The sequence below is a fragment of the Temnothorax americanus genome, unplaced genomic scaffold, assembly GCF_048541705.1.
Source record: "Temnothorax americanus isolate GAGA-0224 unplaced genomic scaffold, ASM4854170v1 Scaffold28, whole genome shotgun sequence".
NCBI classification, from domain to species: Eukaryota; Metazoa; Arthropoda; class Insecta; order Hymenoptera; family Formicidae; genus Temnothorax; species Temnothorax americanus.
In genome coordinates, this window is record NW_027509421.1 from 480,153 (window position 1) to 497,650 (window position 17,498).

The following is a 17,498-nucleotide window of genomic DNA, read 5'->3' on the forward strand; positions in this document are numbered from 1 at the left end:
TAATTCTAAATTATTTCTTATCTTGGAAATGCGTGTTACATTTTTTTCCAGGCGAATCCACTACCTTGCATGATCGACGCTTATAGCTCTTTAACAGGGCAGGGAAATCTATGCTATTACTCGCAGCATATTTAGATAAAATTTTGAAGAACGCGCCGAGACCTCTGGTCACTCGTTCTCGGCGATTATCCTGCTGACTTGAAAAAGAGACGTGGAACGCAGTAAGGAGGAGACAGAACGAAAGGAGCTGCAAAAAAGGTGAAGCAAGATCTCGGGGGAGGTCAGGGATTACCAATTGAGAGGTTCACCCTGTGGGTGAAGAGACTCGCGGTCATGTCGGAGTTATTACGGTCGCCCGTAAGGTCACTAGACGCGTGTCCAAGTCCCAGTCTACGATAGGTGTTTTAAGCCCTAAGCCCTAAGAAATTGACCAATCACAGTCAATTATTCTCCTCAAATTCAACTGTGATTGAACAATTTCTTAAGGCTTAGGGCTTAAAACACCTATATTGTAGACCGGGACTAACCAAACATCGGGGCAGCTAGAGCAGCGTCCAGCGAGAATACCGGTCGCGCGCGCTTGTTAACCGCTTACGCCGATCGTAAAGCCTTAAGAGAGTATCCGTCGCCGTCCTCGTAATCATACGGCCGGCCCGTTGCACACCACCGTCCCCCACCGGTGATCGTCTGGCGGTTCTGGGGCGCGCGAATGCACGAACTCTCAAGCGCTACCGTCGATTCCGTGTAATCATGCAAATTACGCGAATGAACTATTTCGGTCGTTTCTCCGCCTTTTCGTTCGTTCCCGCTTCGACGATGACGACCGCAACCGTGAGATTAGATCGACGAGACTTTTATTCCCACTGCAATCCCCCGCCGCCCGCGCCGCCCCCACCCCCACGTTAGGTAACACCGGTAATTATCGTTCTCCACGGGTACAATGGAGAACTGGTGAGACGGCGTCGAAAGCGAAGAAATCTAATGTATGGCCACTTCAGGTTTTAGTAACCGTGAAATATGTGTGTAATTAGTAGCACTTTCGACGTCGAGTCCAGAGAGAGGTAGAGAGAAGCGCCCGTTTTAGAGGATAGATATATGACTGGGGAATTATTCTATCTTCGCATCAGAAATCACGAGTTGTAAGCAAATTTATTAACTTTAGCAAAGACAATAAAAGCTACTCGTATCTTTTCATTGTACTATTTATTATCGTCAATGTTTTTGCTTAGAGCTATTTCATGAATGTTTAAGCATCTTTCACGCTAAGCATTTCTCTCTTGTTAATATCTGGATCATTTTGCTCAGATTTTTTTTTTTTTCCAAATGTGTCGATGCATAAATAGAAAAAGTGTATTTCAATACGCAAACAAATATTAAAGGAGAGCGAATGTGACAACGTTTAAATTGAATTTCGATTGCGCGAGGCTGCCAGCGGGAGCCTATACTAAACTCGGTCGCCGCACGGCTTTTCACGGTAACGAGCCTTCAAAATACTACAAATCTTCTTCGTCGCCCGAGACGTCTCTCAGGCAGCCGCGTTCCGTGACTTTAGCATTACTAATATGGTACAACGTCGGATTAATGTTCGCGGTGCGGCGCAAATCTCCGCGAGAGCAAGAGAGAACTCCCAGAACGAGGGTGTCCGCAATTTTCCAACTCGGGGAAAACTACGGGGTTCCTTCGTGAGTTTCCTCAAACTTTACCTTCCGCTCTGGTGTCACGTTAACTCTTACCACGACCAACTTATTTTCTAAATGTAAACGGGCAACATTAACCTCTATTTCTTTTTTTTTTTCTTAGAAAGAAGTCGCGTTATATGAAAATATCATACATACGTACACAAGAAACTTATTTCAATAAAATAAACTTGCAGAATAATTTGTACATCCGTAAGAGAAATTATTTTATGTAATATTTATTTTGCGTACAAATTCACATCAATTATACAGTTATTCGCGATCGTTTGCAGAGTCTGAAACATACGCCAAATTAAGGCTGACAGTTTCTCTCTCTTCTCATCAGAGAACTTTGTTTCCCGTCTTGCGCTGCCGCCGCGCCGACCCGTAAATGGATTAATGTTGATACTCGCGTTTGGCATAGGCAACGAGGCGATATTCCCGGTACGCTCTGGGGACGAGGAATGCCGCGAAAATACGGACAGGCGACCACGTAGATTATGTAATAACCGTTGACAGTCGTGCAACTCTAAAGTCGCGGCAGCTGCGGAATTACGGCAAGCGGAAGAGCGGCGAGGAGCGCGGAGAGACGAGGCGGAATGAGAAAAAGACGTGGAATTTGCTAAATGCGGAACGGAACAGCGAACCGCGTCCAAGGTGGCCAAGCGAGGGGGTTTAAACAAAGTTGGACATGCGCCAAACCTGAACTTGTATCGGCGATATTTATGACTGGCGCTAGGCGATCTATATGATTAAGGTCTTCAAAGTACCTGCCTTAACTTGGCGGGCGCGAAAAAGAGAGAAAAACGCGGACTCGGCGTCGTTGTCGTAAAATATAGAAAGAAGAACGATACAAGAAAGGACGAGTTATGACTCCGCCCTGATTCGTGGTTGTATACTTATCATCGTATCCTTCTTCCTTTCTGCTTCTGCGACGCCATTTCGAGATATTTCTTCTAGAAGAATTTGTTCTCTCCGAAGTTATTTAAAAAGAAAGCCAAGAGAATTCCGAATTTCTGCGAGAGAATATTTAAGAATCAAATATCTATTACACATTTGTTGTTAATGATCAACAATTTTATAAAAAACACAATATCACAAATTTCTGCAAGCCCTTCAATAGTAGATACTAATGCTCTCATTGGTCGTGCCATGGTATTAAAAGAATTTGCTGAAGAAAATAAAAAAGTGGGGACTGTCGCGTGTTTTCTGCATGTCACTAGGTTACCACGAGATCTCTACTCTCATGAATAACCAGTTGGGCTCGCGTAACCTGTTTACTGCGGGCAAAGAGGTCAAAATCAATTTATCTGTACATTTGGGCAACGAATAGGGATCAAGCGGCGTGGGATCGCCACGAGCTGTGCAAAAAGAATTTATTGCCACGTTTTACAACGACTGTCTGGCCATCTGATCACGGCTTCACCGTGCTATTTTCTACTTGCGTAAACTCCCCGTGAATTTTCTTTCGAAAATTGTGAAGTGTGTATACGAATACTCTTGAAAAGATCTCGTCTTCATATCACAATCGCGTAATCCAACTTCTTACGGTAACCCGCGTTCTGCATTCTCATCGTATTTTGTCAGATCGCCGTATTACGCGAAACCAGGCCACGCAGTAGTTCAATCAGTGTCACGAGAAATAGAAAATTTTCTGAAAAATCTCGACATTTCCTCTCTCTCTCTCTCACACACTTATTTAAGATCTCTTACTTATTTTGTAATTCCAACGAGTCTGCGCGCTGAAATCGCGCACAGATCGTATCTGCGAGAGAAAGAAAAGGAAGAGGAAAGAAAGAAAGAAGAATCGGTCTCTCGTGGAGCTGGTCGCGTGTGCCAGGCCAGACATTATACCACGTTACATAATGCAGCGGCGATTAGATAATAGTAATTATAGGTTGCGCAGGAAGTGCAGCGAAATTCCCGAGGCCCATAATCAGACTCACCCACTCGCGCGCATGCTCATGGACAAATACACACACGCACACGCACACGCACACGCAAACGCGCACGCACACGCACGCACGCAATCCACATTCGCACGCACTAGGTATACCGTCTCCTCGCACCCAATCCGCAACGCGCGATGACGTATGTAGAACCTTGCATGCGACCGATGTGTGCCGCGCGTGAATTTCCAGCGAATCGAGTTTCCTGGCTATCACCCGGGAAATGCGAGGCAAGAACCGGAGTTACCGGATAATATCGGGCAACGTTGTACAGTAACGGAGAAGAAAAGTGTCGCGTGGTACCGGAAGGTACCGTAGGTAATACCAGATTGGTAACTATTGAAGAAACTCCAGAGAACAGGTTGAGGGGGCGAAAGAGAACGAGAACTCACCTGATCTGTCATACCGGAAGACACGTGAACCGCCGAACGTCCTGGCGAACCTGGTACTGCCCGGTTTCTTTGCCGAACCCGACGACCTTGTGCATGGAAACAGCGGGCGACGCGGTGCATACGTTCGGGAGATGCGTCAGTCGTCAGTGGCGCATCAGCGGGAAAGTCTGACAGGAGCGGGCGTCGAGGCCGACAGGCGCGATTCACTGTTATTTCATTTTTATCTCTTTTTTCCTTTTATGTTTTTTTTTTTGTTCGAACTCGCCGGACGGATGACGCGCGCGGGTGTCCGTGGCAGAGCTGGCGGAGAGAAAGAGAGAGGAAGGAAGGGCTGCTACTAGCTACTAGGGCCCGACCGGCGACGAAGGGGAAGCGCGATGCGGCAGGGAGAAATCGTTCAATGTCAAGGTTACATGAGCGCACGCGCATAGAATCGACCGTACGCTGAAGAGAGACAGGGCGGAAGCGGCCAAGAGGAAGGGAAACGGCGTAGGAGGAGGGGAAGGGCGCGGAGAGGAACGGGAGGACCAGCTAGCCTTGGCAGGATGCTCTCCAGTGGGGATAAGATGCACATCTCCTGGTTGCATCTGGTCGACGAAAATATAATGCCAATTGCGTGCGCCGCCCGGGGTTTACTGTGTAAGCACGTGGAATTTATTTGAACGAGAACAGCCATGAACGAGATTACCCCGCTCGCAATACCGTTTTGTATTCGCGAAATACGTAAGACTGGAAACGTTCCCGTTACCAGTGGTTCGTCGTGCCACGAGAGGATTCGCGAACGAATCGCTAGAAAATGAAAGAAGACGAGAATAATTCTGTCGATCATCGACGTGATATTACGATGATCGGTGATGATACGAACGTTAAACGCGACCATGACCTCATTATTCAACCCTAAATTTAGAATTAATGTACACAATCTGGTTATCACCATTTTCAATTTCATGTAATTCCCTAAATTCGATTTGTCTTTCATATATATATATATATATATATATATATATATATATATAATATATATGAATTACGCGCATACACATCATTTTAATACCTCTGACAAGATCTGAGAGAATTAGTTTAACTTCAAACTCGCCAACTTTTACAGCACAGTTGCCTCGGGCAACCTCTTTCGGTACCGACTTTAATGCACTTCCTGCGAACACGGGGCGTGGGGGCAGAGGGTGAGGGAGCGAGTTTCGAGTGCAATTTAAGTTATTCTGAAAGGTAACATCGAGAGAGACGCGGGACGCAATTTCCACAATGCGAACGCCGTTTTCGGCAATCCCTATCGTCGAGTATTCGTTAATTGTCCCGCGGCAAGACGAAGCACGTTCCATTTAGTCGGCGAATTGCGGAGCCGACTCTCGGAAAAGCAGAAACGGCCGATAGTCGCATAAACTCGTATCGTCTGCGAAAGAGATCGCCCGACGAGTATCGAAAAACGATGGAACGCGGAGCGTGCACCGAGTGTACAGAAATCGGGCGAGTGTAGTACAGGAGAATTTCGTAATAGCCGCGTTTGCACAAGCGCGCGGCTATTCTTTCCCGAAAGCTAACGTGAATTTTCCCAGGTACAGGAACGTCGGATTATTGGCAGCTCTCGTGGTATTCGCCAAATACGTTCACTTACTACCGAGTGTGCCTCGCGCAACGAGTGTTGCGACCGTTTCCGGCAAAAGGAGAAATGGGAAAGTGGCTTCTAACTTTTAGAGAGTAAAAGAATCGGAAGGTGACTCTTAACTTTCAGAGAGCAAAAAAAAAAGAGAAGGTGAATTCGGAAACGCGCGCGCGTTCGTGGAGGTATTTTCCCCCGAACCGTTAAAGTTCTTAGCTTAGTCGAATGTTGTTTGATCTCAAAGCAGAATACTGTTTTGAAGGCATTGTAACGTCTTTCGTCTCTTTCTCTCCTTCTTTATCGTCGAGAGTTAAACAAATTTTAACGCGAAAGAAACAACGGCAACCTGTGTAGTTCTAGAGTTTGTCGTGACATAAATGTCAGACGAGCGAGAGGATATTTTTCTCTCCCTCGGACGCGCATCCCTTCTTCGCCGCTTCCTTCCCTTCGGCCACGGGCGCGGCCAAGGCTTTAATTTATACCCGGTGGCTCCTCTTTTTCTCTCCCTCGCGCACATGCTTCTCGCTCCGGGTTCGTCGTCTCACCGGGTCGCGAATAAAACTGCCGGCGAAGTTTTTTAGTGCTGGTCGCGCACTTTTCGAAAAGCATCGACCGTAGCACTTGCGCGAGCTTTAAACGGCCGCGTATTACCATCGATAAAAAGGGTCATAAAGAAGGCAGGGCAGCCTCGTGCAGGAGGAAAGAAACCAGAGGGAGGGTGGAGAAAGAAGAGAATGCGCATGTGTTTCGTTTTTGGGCGACGCTCCGACGAGAGCAGGGAGATACCGGCAAAGGATACCGACAAAAACCACACCCTAAGTGCACTGGCGAAACGTCTCTGAATCTTGCCTTGCGTGACCATATATAGAAGATATAGAAGCGTAATCGTTCTTCTCGGAAAAATAGGAGAATGCTAAAATTATGAATGTTGGCTGCCAAATTATATTCCGACATTTATATCTAAAATTAAACAAAAAAATCTCAGATTCTACAATGCAATTTGCGAGACTGTTATAGATTAATAAACAGAAAAAATATCATTATAATAAACTATATACTACGTTAAATGTCACTTTATTTAAATCTCAGACGATTTTATACGCGACATTCAGAGAACAACGCAATCGTAGGAGCTAGGATATAAATTGCAACAATCCCCGGTTATCCTCTAGACAAAGCTCGCGCGTAATAGCAATCGTGGTAGTGGGTGAAGCGCGCAGCTTCATTACCGCTGTCGCGGGGCGGATCATTTAACTGGGAGTGCACTCGATTACGGGGCAACCCAGTCGCCACCGTATCCGTCTCGTCTGACGATGACGGTTATCAGTGCAGACGACGGACGGGGCGACGATAACAACGACGGCGGAGATGGCGCAACGGAAACAACGCGGGAACGTCCGGCTTTATTACCCGTCGGCGATTTAGACGGTGCGCACTCCTCTCCCGAAGATCTATATGCAAGAATATCTCCCCGCCGACGAAGGTGCAGCTATAGAGAAAGTCCGCCCGTAAAATCCCTCCCCTAAAGAGCTCTTTTACGATTCCCGATTCCTCCTTTCTCAGAATAATTGAGTAATTAAAACGTGTTGACTTTATCATTATTGATAATATAAACTGTATTCATAAATTATTCGTAATCGCCCAGCCTCGATTGTCTTAATTAACTTATTGACATTAGGCAGTTAAAAGAAATTGTATTATGATATCTTTAAAATTTAATTAAGAGACACGAGGGCATCGGTAAGCGTTTCGCAAGATCATATACATTCTGATTACGTGTTTTCCCGATTATGCAATTATTCCACTTCGGCGATGTTGCTCTGCGATGTGATTCCTCCAACACTTCCATCTTTTTCACTTACGACGATGCATCCAATGACGCAAGGTGGAGAGCGCTGGTCGGAGGACAAAAGGGGATGGCAGGGCGTCTCGGCGGAGTCGTAAAGTTAAATTAAAAATTTCCATGCGACGGCTTGGCGAGGAGACTCGGGGAGGACGGGAGAAGACCGATAAGGAAAACGTCGTCGCCGGAAATTCTCCCGCGCCTCTTGTTGTCCTTTTCCTGCCTTAGTCTGCCGTCTTATTTCCTGACGAATTTGAAGGAAATGTGTCATCGTTAGTCTTAGCCTCGTTGTTTCGAACGATAGATATACGTTTGTAGATCGTCGAGCTATCCCTCTTTGAAAACTGATTTTAAAATAGACATTGTAATATCCACATAGCAATTTAAAAATTGCACGTGTTAAATCAACGCAAATCAACTTTATAGAAACTAATTAATATATTTTTAGTTTCTGCTACATCCTCTGGTTTTCCAGCTTTTATTCTGCCCTTTTTAGACCGTAACCTTTATGCACGTGAAAACCGGGAAGGTCTGACATTCGCCGACTTCTTTTAATGTCAGATTCATTGACACGTGAAAGCCGGGCCCACCGGCATACGCTTCGAAAAATCAGCGTGCGATTGGAAATAAATTTTTAACGGAGCAACGGTTTTAAGCTTTTAACGGAACATGTACAGTCGCGAACCAATAAAAGGACTCGAAGGGGCGAAGAGGCGAGAACGTGAAAGTTTCATAACTGGTGTGTCGCGACTATTTTCGGCGGACGCATATTTCGGAACGATGCGGCGCGGTAAGCAGAGAGGGGGAGGGGCGGAGGAGAGAAACGACGTCTGGGAATATCCAGGAGTTTATGTCTACCTTTACGATCCAATCTTGCAGCGCGCGGATGTCCCTTCTCGGTTTCGCGCGATTCCGCCGTATGCAATGCAAATGTGAAGAACCCCCTTCATTCCGCGTTGACGGGGGAAGAGCGCGAAACTCGTTGAGAACGGGAACGCGGAAGAACGTGCTTCTCGCGCGAGAGACCGGAGGGACTGAATATTTCGGGGAAAAGCTTCACGAAATAAAGAATAATGAAAGTACAAGGATAGAAGCGCGGAATAGAGCAATCGTGAGACTACGAAACGATACGGTGTTCGCGCGTTTCAGGGTGGCGGCTAAAATATATGAGAACGTCGGACGAGAGAAGAGGCGCGGAGAAAGGCGTAGGAAGCCCTCGTCGGGCTTCGTCAGTCTCGCACATTTGAGTGATGTGCCTTTTTTCCTCTTTCTCCATTCGTCTTTCTCCGAGGTTCTCCTTCCCTCCGCACGCACACATGCGAGCACACACACAGATGTTCTCCAGGCCATCCCGGTGCACGGAGGACCGCGCGCGCGCACACTCGCTCATGTACCATCTATAGCTCTTCCTCCATACCCCAAGAGGGCTCTCTCTCGCGGATATATAGGTAGAAGCCGGGTTGGTCGATAGTTCGCGCGTAGCAACAGCCGGCCGGGGCTTTTTGCCCGACTTTTAAACTCCCGACTGTAACCGAGGTACTCTACACCCCCGGCCTGGTTCCCGCCTCCCGCGAGCGAGCGGAGTACTCCTCCCTATTCAAACCTGATACCCGACCTGCCAGTGGATGAAAATAATGGGAAAGAAAAAATAGACAATCACATGACTGATAATCGAAGAAAGACGAGAATTCAGCGAAGATGTCGATTCAAGACGTTACAGTCGGCTGGGATCAATTGTAACGACTTTTGCAACACTATGTGAGAGCAAGATTCTAATATTTCAAAGAAAAACCTCTTTGTGTGTATGTGTGTCTTATTGCGCAATGTAATTTAATTAATGATCGATATGGTAGAATCCACGTATTTAATTTTAACAGAACATACTTTTTACGACGGCTTCAGGGAGGTGATTATTTGTTGAAACTGTTGAATTCCGACATTAAACAGCTCAATAATTAAGATTTGCATTGAAATTCCGCGAGTGAGAATCGATCGCGAGTCCTCAATTGGATAACAATGCGAGTCTCCCCGCGACAGAAAAACGAAAAAACCGTCATTGTTGAGTGTTACCGACACTTCCGTATAGCCCAGTCAATAGAGACATTTAAATGGAATTAATTCCGGGAAGCAATTTTTTTTTTTTTTTTTTTTTTTACTGTTTCGGAGGATCATGGGTAGTCTAAAACCGGATTTTCGAGATTCTAACCCTGAAGCGTTAGCCGCCATTTTGATTAAAAGGGTGATTTTGTAAATATCTCGCTTATTTTCAACTTTAGATTGAAGTGGTAATAACCAAACTTGTAGAACATTTAATACTCTACAATTTTGGTCCTTATCATTTTTCACCTAGGATCGATATTTTGGGTCTTAGACTCGAAAGTGGGGGGTAAAATTTTATTATTTTTTTTTATTTTTTGAATTTACTTGGTATAATGAAAAACATCTTTTCCACATCACCACGGGGGTAGAGTTTATGGCGCGCTTATTCAAAAAATTAAAAAAAAATAAAATTTCACCCCCCTCCCCACTTTCGAGTCTAACAATAAGACCCAAAATATCGATCCTAGGTGAAAAATGATAAGGATCAAAATTGCAGAGTATTAAATTTTCTACAAGTTTGGTTATCACCACTTTCACTCTAAAGTTGAAAATAAGCGAGATATTTACAAAATCACCCTTCTAATCAAAATGGCGGCTAACGCTCCAGGGTTAGAATCCCGAAAATCCGGTTTTAGACTACCCATGACCCTCCAAAACAGTCAAAGAAAAAAAATCGCTTCCCGGAATTAATTCCATTTCAGCGGCTTTTTCGGGCTCTATTGACTGGGCTAGTATCCAAGTTGGCCGTCGTACCATTAAAAGAAATATGATGTCTGACTAAAAGCAGAGCGACTACGCTTTCACGTCGCAGCTTGTTAAATGCGATCTAGGTAGATACTCGTTGAGCTTGATGAAATGGCGTAACAATTACGAATAAGAGCGAAACATAATGGTCGATATCGTCTAGCCTATCAATCGACACCAGAGTTTCGATTTAAACTCTTCGATATGATGAAAATTAAAATTTGTAATAAAAAAATTTTTATATAAGCCGAGGATAAAATTAAATGTTCAATGCAAATGTGTTTCCAGAAATATTACTAAAATTTAGCGTAGGATATCAATTTATATTCACAACTTTTAAAATATGTGCCTAAAAATAATTTAATAATACATTATCATATATATAATAAATTTAAATCTAATGCATTTTATATATTTTATACGATAAATTTAAATATAAAAATTTATATCATAAATTAATATTTTATTTATATTCATATTCTCGTTCTCGCATATATTCTTGCAAATATATTTCGTTTAAAATGTAACGGAAAGAAATTTTGTTATTTTATCTCTTTCACATATATCTTTTCAAATTTAGAAGATTGGACTCAACTAATTTTCGCACGGAACTTTACTTCGGAGCTTCGTTCCATCTATTTAAATGTTCAATCTCGTATACCTTGTATATGCAACGAAGAACAGAAGAAAATACAGGCAAGAGAAAATGCGAAGCTCGCCCCGTCGGTTTGTTATCGTCGCGACGCGAAGCGCGCTTCTATCTCCCTAGGAATAAAGATAAAAGCGAGACACGAACGAACGATATCCATGATCGAAGCTTTCAACCGAAACGAAGTGCAAGACTGCAGGTTTGTGCTTTCGTCCCTCGGACCTCCTGGCGAGGATGTACAATGCATGAGACTTTCAGAGAGGATCGTTGAAGTTCTGTCCTTCGCGCTTCTCGCGTCGTCTGCTTTTCTCCGATGATTTGTTTATACGTTCCCTCTTTTTTCCACTTTCTGCTGCCAGCGTACATGATCAGAAATATCAGAATTACATAATTACAGAAAAATGTTCAAACATCGTTAATTAATACCAGCTTGAAAGAAGACTAGCAACAAAATATAATTAGTTCTTCGCTTATAATTATTTTAGCGCGGCAAAATTATCTAAATCCACATTATAAAGACTGTAATTTCTCATTACTCTAAAATTGTCGTTGAACCATGTCAGACCGCCTCTATCAATTATGGTGTTTAGTAAAATAGTGCTCAACTATCTTTTCTCTTTTGCGCATTAGGAGCGTAATACCGGTTATTTTCCATACTGGGCTTTAATTGTCATCCTCCGTGCTCCTTCGGCGGATAATTCATAACTAGCACGAACAGTAATTTATTGCCGGAAACTCGTTAAGATCGCTACTTCAGAACCAGTTCTACAAAGCGGCTCGATAATGCATCTCACACGCCCCCACTCCAACTAATCGATATCTCCTTCCTCGCGGAGATTTCGCGGATACTTCATTATTGTAACAGTTACGCCGACTATACAAAGAAACACGGACGGCATCCTACAATTATCACGAGGGAAAAAACCACTACGATAAGTCGCCGAGATTATGGAGACAAAAAGAACAAAATCATCGATGCCTTTAAAAAATATGTGCAATATTATTAAAGAACATAAAGAATAATAATATATTTTTCTTCAAAAGTTTTGTTTTAATTTTGTGTCAACAAATTCCACATTTTGACCTTAACATTAAATTTTTTCCACGTATTGTAATTTAATCAAGCACATATTAACTAATGATAAAATTAATGATAAATTTATCTTGAATTATACTCTTTATTATTTACGTAATATAATTTCGAAACATGAAATATGATGCAATTCTCGCGGATCATCGATAAAGCGACTCAACAACTTGAAAAATTCTCCGAGCATTGGCGACGGCGATCATAATGAGAACAAGAACTACATCTTTATCTTTCTAACGACGGGAAAAAGAGGGATGGAAGAAGAAATAAGTCAGTCAAGACGAGAGGGTGGACGGGGGTAGATCGGTACGTGTCTAGCTTTGAGAGTACATACCGACGACGAGGGGTTGTCGTCCTTCTGGTTGGCTGGCTGGCACGGAAACGACCTTGGAATCAGCTGTGCGATACGAGGATGAAATTTCCTACCGGGCGAGACGCGTCGACGTCTTAGCGCGCGTAGGAGGACTCGAAGAGTAACGTGAAGGAAGAGAGGAAGAAAGGAAGGAAGGAGAGCGAAGAAGAGTGAGAGAGAGAGAGAGAGAGAGAGCCTCTATCTCGTCGACGAGGTCGGGGATGGCACGACAATGAGGTCACTAAGATCCGATGGGGATGGATCCTTCTCGGCATTCCTTGCTTAAGTTACGACAACATTTTTCCAAGAAAATTTGCTTTTCGAATCGTAAAAAGAATGCGAAAGTAACACCTCCTCCTTTCCTTTTAATTTCGTACGTACAACGAAAAAGACGAGCACATCAATGCGACGAATTTCCTCGCGAAGTTTCCATTTCGCTTTATTTTTATTTGCCATTTCAACCTGAATGTAACATAAATAGCAGCTATTCGATAATTGACGATAATATCGCGCGAATACGCCACGCGCCGTTAAGCTATTAATTTTCGCTGAACGAGATTCGCGAAAATTATTAATAAAGAGAATCGTAAAGAATAACCGATAAAAGTTTCCCTTTTACATTTTAATATAATCGATGCTCTTATCCATTTATCTCATTATTTTTACGCTTTAATGGTATATTCGCGATATTTTTAACAGATAACGTAAAGCGCTGTCAATATATTAATCATTAAAATTTAATTATGGAAGGTGCCTGAAAAAATGCATATAATAACACTATAATGTATTTTAAAATTCTTTATCAAACCAATTTGTTTTTTTCAACAACTAAAATAAATGCACACTCGCTTAATATCTACCAATTAACCAGAACTGTTTTCAATATTTCCATCCATATTATATCTCACAAATAAATTGCAAAAATGTTAATCAAATTATCGTAATTAATCGAATCAAACAAAATTTTATTAAACAAATTGATTAATCAACTACTTGAAAGGCGGTTCTTTCTTTAATTATTAAATTAGTTTGCCACCGGCTTTCGTTTCGTCTTCAATCAACCGATGCGAGTAATCGTAACATAAATCCGAGAAACGAACCAATCGTGGGTCGATGAATTTATTATCGTGGTAGCACCGGCTATAATAAAATCCATGATACCAGCTAGCGTAAATTCGTTGCCGTAGCTTAACCATTGTATAAACAGGGCGCATTGCATGCACCAAGAGAGAGAAGAGGGGGAGAAAAAAAAGAGCAGCCGAAAGAAAACTATTGCACCTGTGCGATAACGAAGTAACGAAACTCCGATGATTTCCGCGTATTTCACGCGGAATTTCGCATTAAAGATCAATAGTTAACGAGCTATTTGCTATAATTATTCAGTCGCTAACCGTATCGACATCCAGTGCGCCACATCGTTACACCGTCCGTGTATGCGTGTTCTCGTATTTCCGTTCGTTCATTCATTCGCAATGAATTTCCTTATATTTCGGTGTATCAATTAGAGAGAGCCGATAAACACGCGCGCAACCCACGGAGAACTGCAATAATATAGTTTGCCCGGCGGGAACATTATTTATCAGAGTATTCGTACAAAAATTAATAAACTAATTTCTTTATTTAGATTGTAAAAAAGCAAAGAACTTTCGATGAAAAAAACAATCACAAAACAACCCCGGGCATTGTCGTTACGTTCTGCTAGCTAAATTTAAGCGAATCTCGAGCATTTCGTCGAGAAAAACATCAAGAGTCGAATAACAAAGAAAATAAAAAAAGAAATGGAGATGTTAATCAAAGGAAGGCGTTGAAAAGCGCGACATCGCGCGAGCTGATCGAGATCCCGTAGACGCTATATGAAAGTTCGACGAGAGACGACGGCTCGTGCAGGAAAAGGGATAACTGAAGGCAATGATCGAACGTGGCGTGACCCGGCAAATTACTGTCACTCGAGGTAATTTCAGCGTAATCGCCTCTTCCATTCCATTTACCGCGTCTAAAGCAAAATTTACCTTTCGAGCGTATCCGAGGCGAGAGAGCGTCCGTCGAAAATATACATCACGCGCTCGCGCGCAATAGCGAAATAATTCGCCAGGAGACACCGGATACGTGATTCTATCCATCTTTATCTACACAAGTTGCAATTTATATTGACGTGCATTTTTTTTACGCATCTGCTCTTTTCTCTTTGAGTTTAACTCGCGATTACTATACGGCGCAATCGAATTTGCGATCATTTTATAAAACAAAAATTAATTTTCAGTTCATGGATACATACGTATAATGAACAAGAGTACATTTAAAACATATTCTAGACTTATTAATATATCAATTTATGGTATAGTTAGCGAAATAAAGTTGAATTCATTAGCGTAATTATATTAGCAAAATTAAGTAGACATCAATGATTCAGATAAAAATTCTTGTTATATCCAGAACTTTATGCGAGTGATATAAGGACCTAAACAACTGTACAACCAACAAAATCGACTTGATAAAAATGAAAGTTGTCTGTATTCTCTCAGTTCCCTTTTCGTCGTCCTGCAAAACTCGGTACATTCAAGCCGGTACATTCGCTCGAAAATATATATACGTAGCACTTACATTGGACACATTGTAGCTGCTGTATTGCTCTTTGGGGCTGCCGCTGCCGTTCTGCTCGCACTGCTTGTTCTTGAAGGCTCGGTAATTCTCTCGGAGCTGTTTGCCGTACTGGAACACAAAGCGGAGTGGACATTGTTAATGCGCGAGCGTTGCAAGTCGCAGGATGCGCGCGACGGGGCAAACGGCGTCGCGCGTCTAACCGATTGCTACGCTCCGAGCGCATCATAACATCCGAGGCCGATAAAGCGTATGGGTAAAAAAAAAATGCACCTACGATTTGCATAATTTTACACGCGTCACTTTGTCGCAGAGCGCCGGTCGGCTAGCGCGTGCTGCCCAGCTGTGCGAGGCGGACCGTCGCGCCGATCGATACCTCGCCCCGCCGAGGTATCGCGCTCGCCTAGATAAATTCAACGTTGCTATACGCGGACAGAATACGAAAGTACCACCCGACTTTTCTCGATTTTTCCGACAATTAAATTCCTCTACCCTCGGCTTTTTTGGGATGCGCGAAGCTCTAAATGTAATTACCATATTTTGGGAAAAATCTTAAGTGAAAAGACAAAGAGAATAAAAAGACCAACGTTTAACAATTAGAAATCAACTTAATCGCACGCTCTCGGATAGGAGTTATTTTTCGCAATTTTTCTTCACACCATCGTGATTTTTATGTTACGTGTTATAGTGTCTCAAATAATGTTGAAACATGAATAAATGTCGTGCTGAGAATCTATTTTTCCAGCAACAAGATTAGCGATATTCAATTTTCAACTCGAACAGTAATCCTATTTCTTGCAAACAGCTTGCGAATGCAAGAGGAATATTCGATCCAAAACGTTTTCGAATCGATTCTTTTTGAGAAGCGTCTATGCTTCGTGGACAACGATAAGATTTCGCGATTGAATCAAATGTAATCCGTGTGAGCTTCTCTAAGCTCCTTATACCGCCCACGTGCTAGAGCATAGTCATTTAAAGCAAGGCTGACTTATGAATGAAGTTTACTAGCTTGCTCATCTCGGAGATCCTACTATAAATTCATTTATTAAACAAAAAAATTGCTACCAATTTTAAATTTAAATATATTACAACGAAAACATTATTTAAAAAATTATAAAACATTTCTTAATTGATTCCAAACAAATTTTGTATAGTTTAACTTTAATTTAACAGACACTTTATAGTTTTAGTTTTAGATTTAGTTGTAAGATATTTCATATCAAAAAATAAAGATCAAATTTCGGTTTTTAACGAAAAGTCCACCAAAAAATTTTATTCTGGAAAAGTAAAGAGAATTTCGACAAAAAAATAAGAAATGACGTGCACGAGCAAGTAGGTATGTGTCAACCGCGGGATGAGACGAACGTGGACGCGAAAAACGAGACGAGACAAGACAGGAGGTACAGACGGTGCCACGTGAAATAATGACGGTGAACGTGTGCATAACCGTAGACCCAGCAGTGGTATAACCATCGTATCGACCCACAAGACAGTCGGGCGCATCCATGCTCGACTGACTGTTCACGCACACGCGCGCCCACCCATACACGCAAGCGTAAATTGCTCGTGACGTGCACGGCGCACACACGCATACACGCATAGTGGTACTAATATACCAATGCGGGCTGTAGCTTGCACCGTAGTACGAAAATTATTCCGGCGAGCTTTGCGACCGGCGAGAACTCGCTTAGCAACAACAAAAATAAACTCGCTCTTTGGAACTTTTGTATTAACACATATGTTAAACTTCTCGAGTTGTGTAAGAGCGTGTATCTTGTATCCTCGGCATATCCTATAAATAATTTCGTTAACTTTCATTTAATTTCACTAAAAAATTATCATTAACAAAATCGCTAGGTCAATTACTTTCATTTGACACGATACTATAAAATTTTAAGAAAATAAAAATTCTACATATTACCATATATGTCTGGAATAAATATTCTGTGGACTAAAAACGTGAATACCCGTTTGTGTCATTGATCGTCTCGTCGCGCGCACTTCTAGCTCGACACTTTCGCCGGAAGCGAGAGAATTTACGCGAAGATCGGGATTCGTCGCTTTCGCGTTTCCAGGAGCCAGGAGCGTGATCGAGGTGGATGCGAAGATGAAGGGCGGCGGCGACTAATTGAAGGCGGCCCTGGAGTATTGCTGGCGCGCGCGCGCTCGCGTTTGGAGATATGTAATTACGTAATTCAATTATTCGCAAACGCAGACGGGAAACGCGCCGACGAGGAACGCGGCAAGGCACGAATGTATGCTAACGTTGCGATAGAGTAACTGAGAGCGATAACGAGGCATACGGGTTCTAAGTAAACAAAAGATAATGCCCGCGCGTCGAATTCCTCGATATCGCAAAATCACGTTCCTGGTGATATGGAGCTATATTGATTAAAAGCTGCTGAAAAGTTGCCCCGCGCGCGAGTTGGTCACGAGAGAAATTCCCCTTGTAATTGAATGACCGTGCAGGTTAGCGCGACTCATTCT

General features: G+C 42.9%; 1 protein-coding gene across 11 annotated transcripts in view; it reads right to left on the bottom strand.

Moving 5' to 3' along the window:
* LOC143899662 (growth factor receptor-bound protein 14) overlaps positions 1–17,498 on the bottom strand; it is a 251,125-nt gene that overhangs the window by 22,892 nt on the left and 210,735 nt on the right. For 10 of the 11 annotated variants that reach the window (XM_077410092.1, XM_077410091.1, XM_077410093.1 and 7 more), the window contains one exon: positions 15,015–15,122. In XM_077410092.1, the coding sequence (XP_077266218.1) occupies positions 15,015–15,122 (108 nt within the window). Of the gene's footprint in view, positions 1–7,376; positions 7,723–15,014; positions 15,123–17,498 lie in introns of those variants that run through there. The other variant, XM_077410101.1, reaches the window with a different exon arrangement.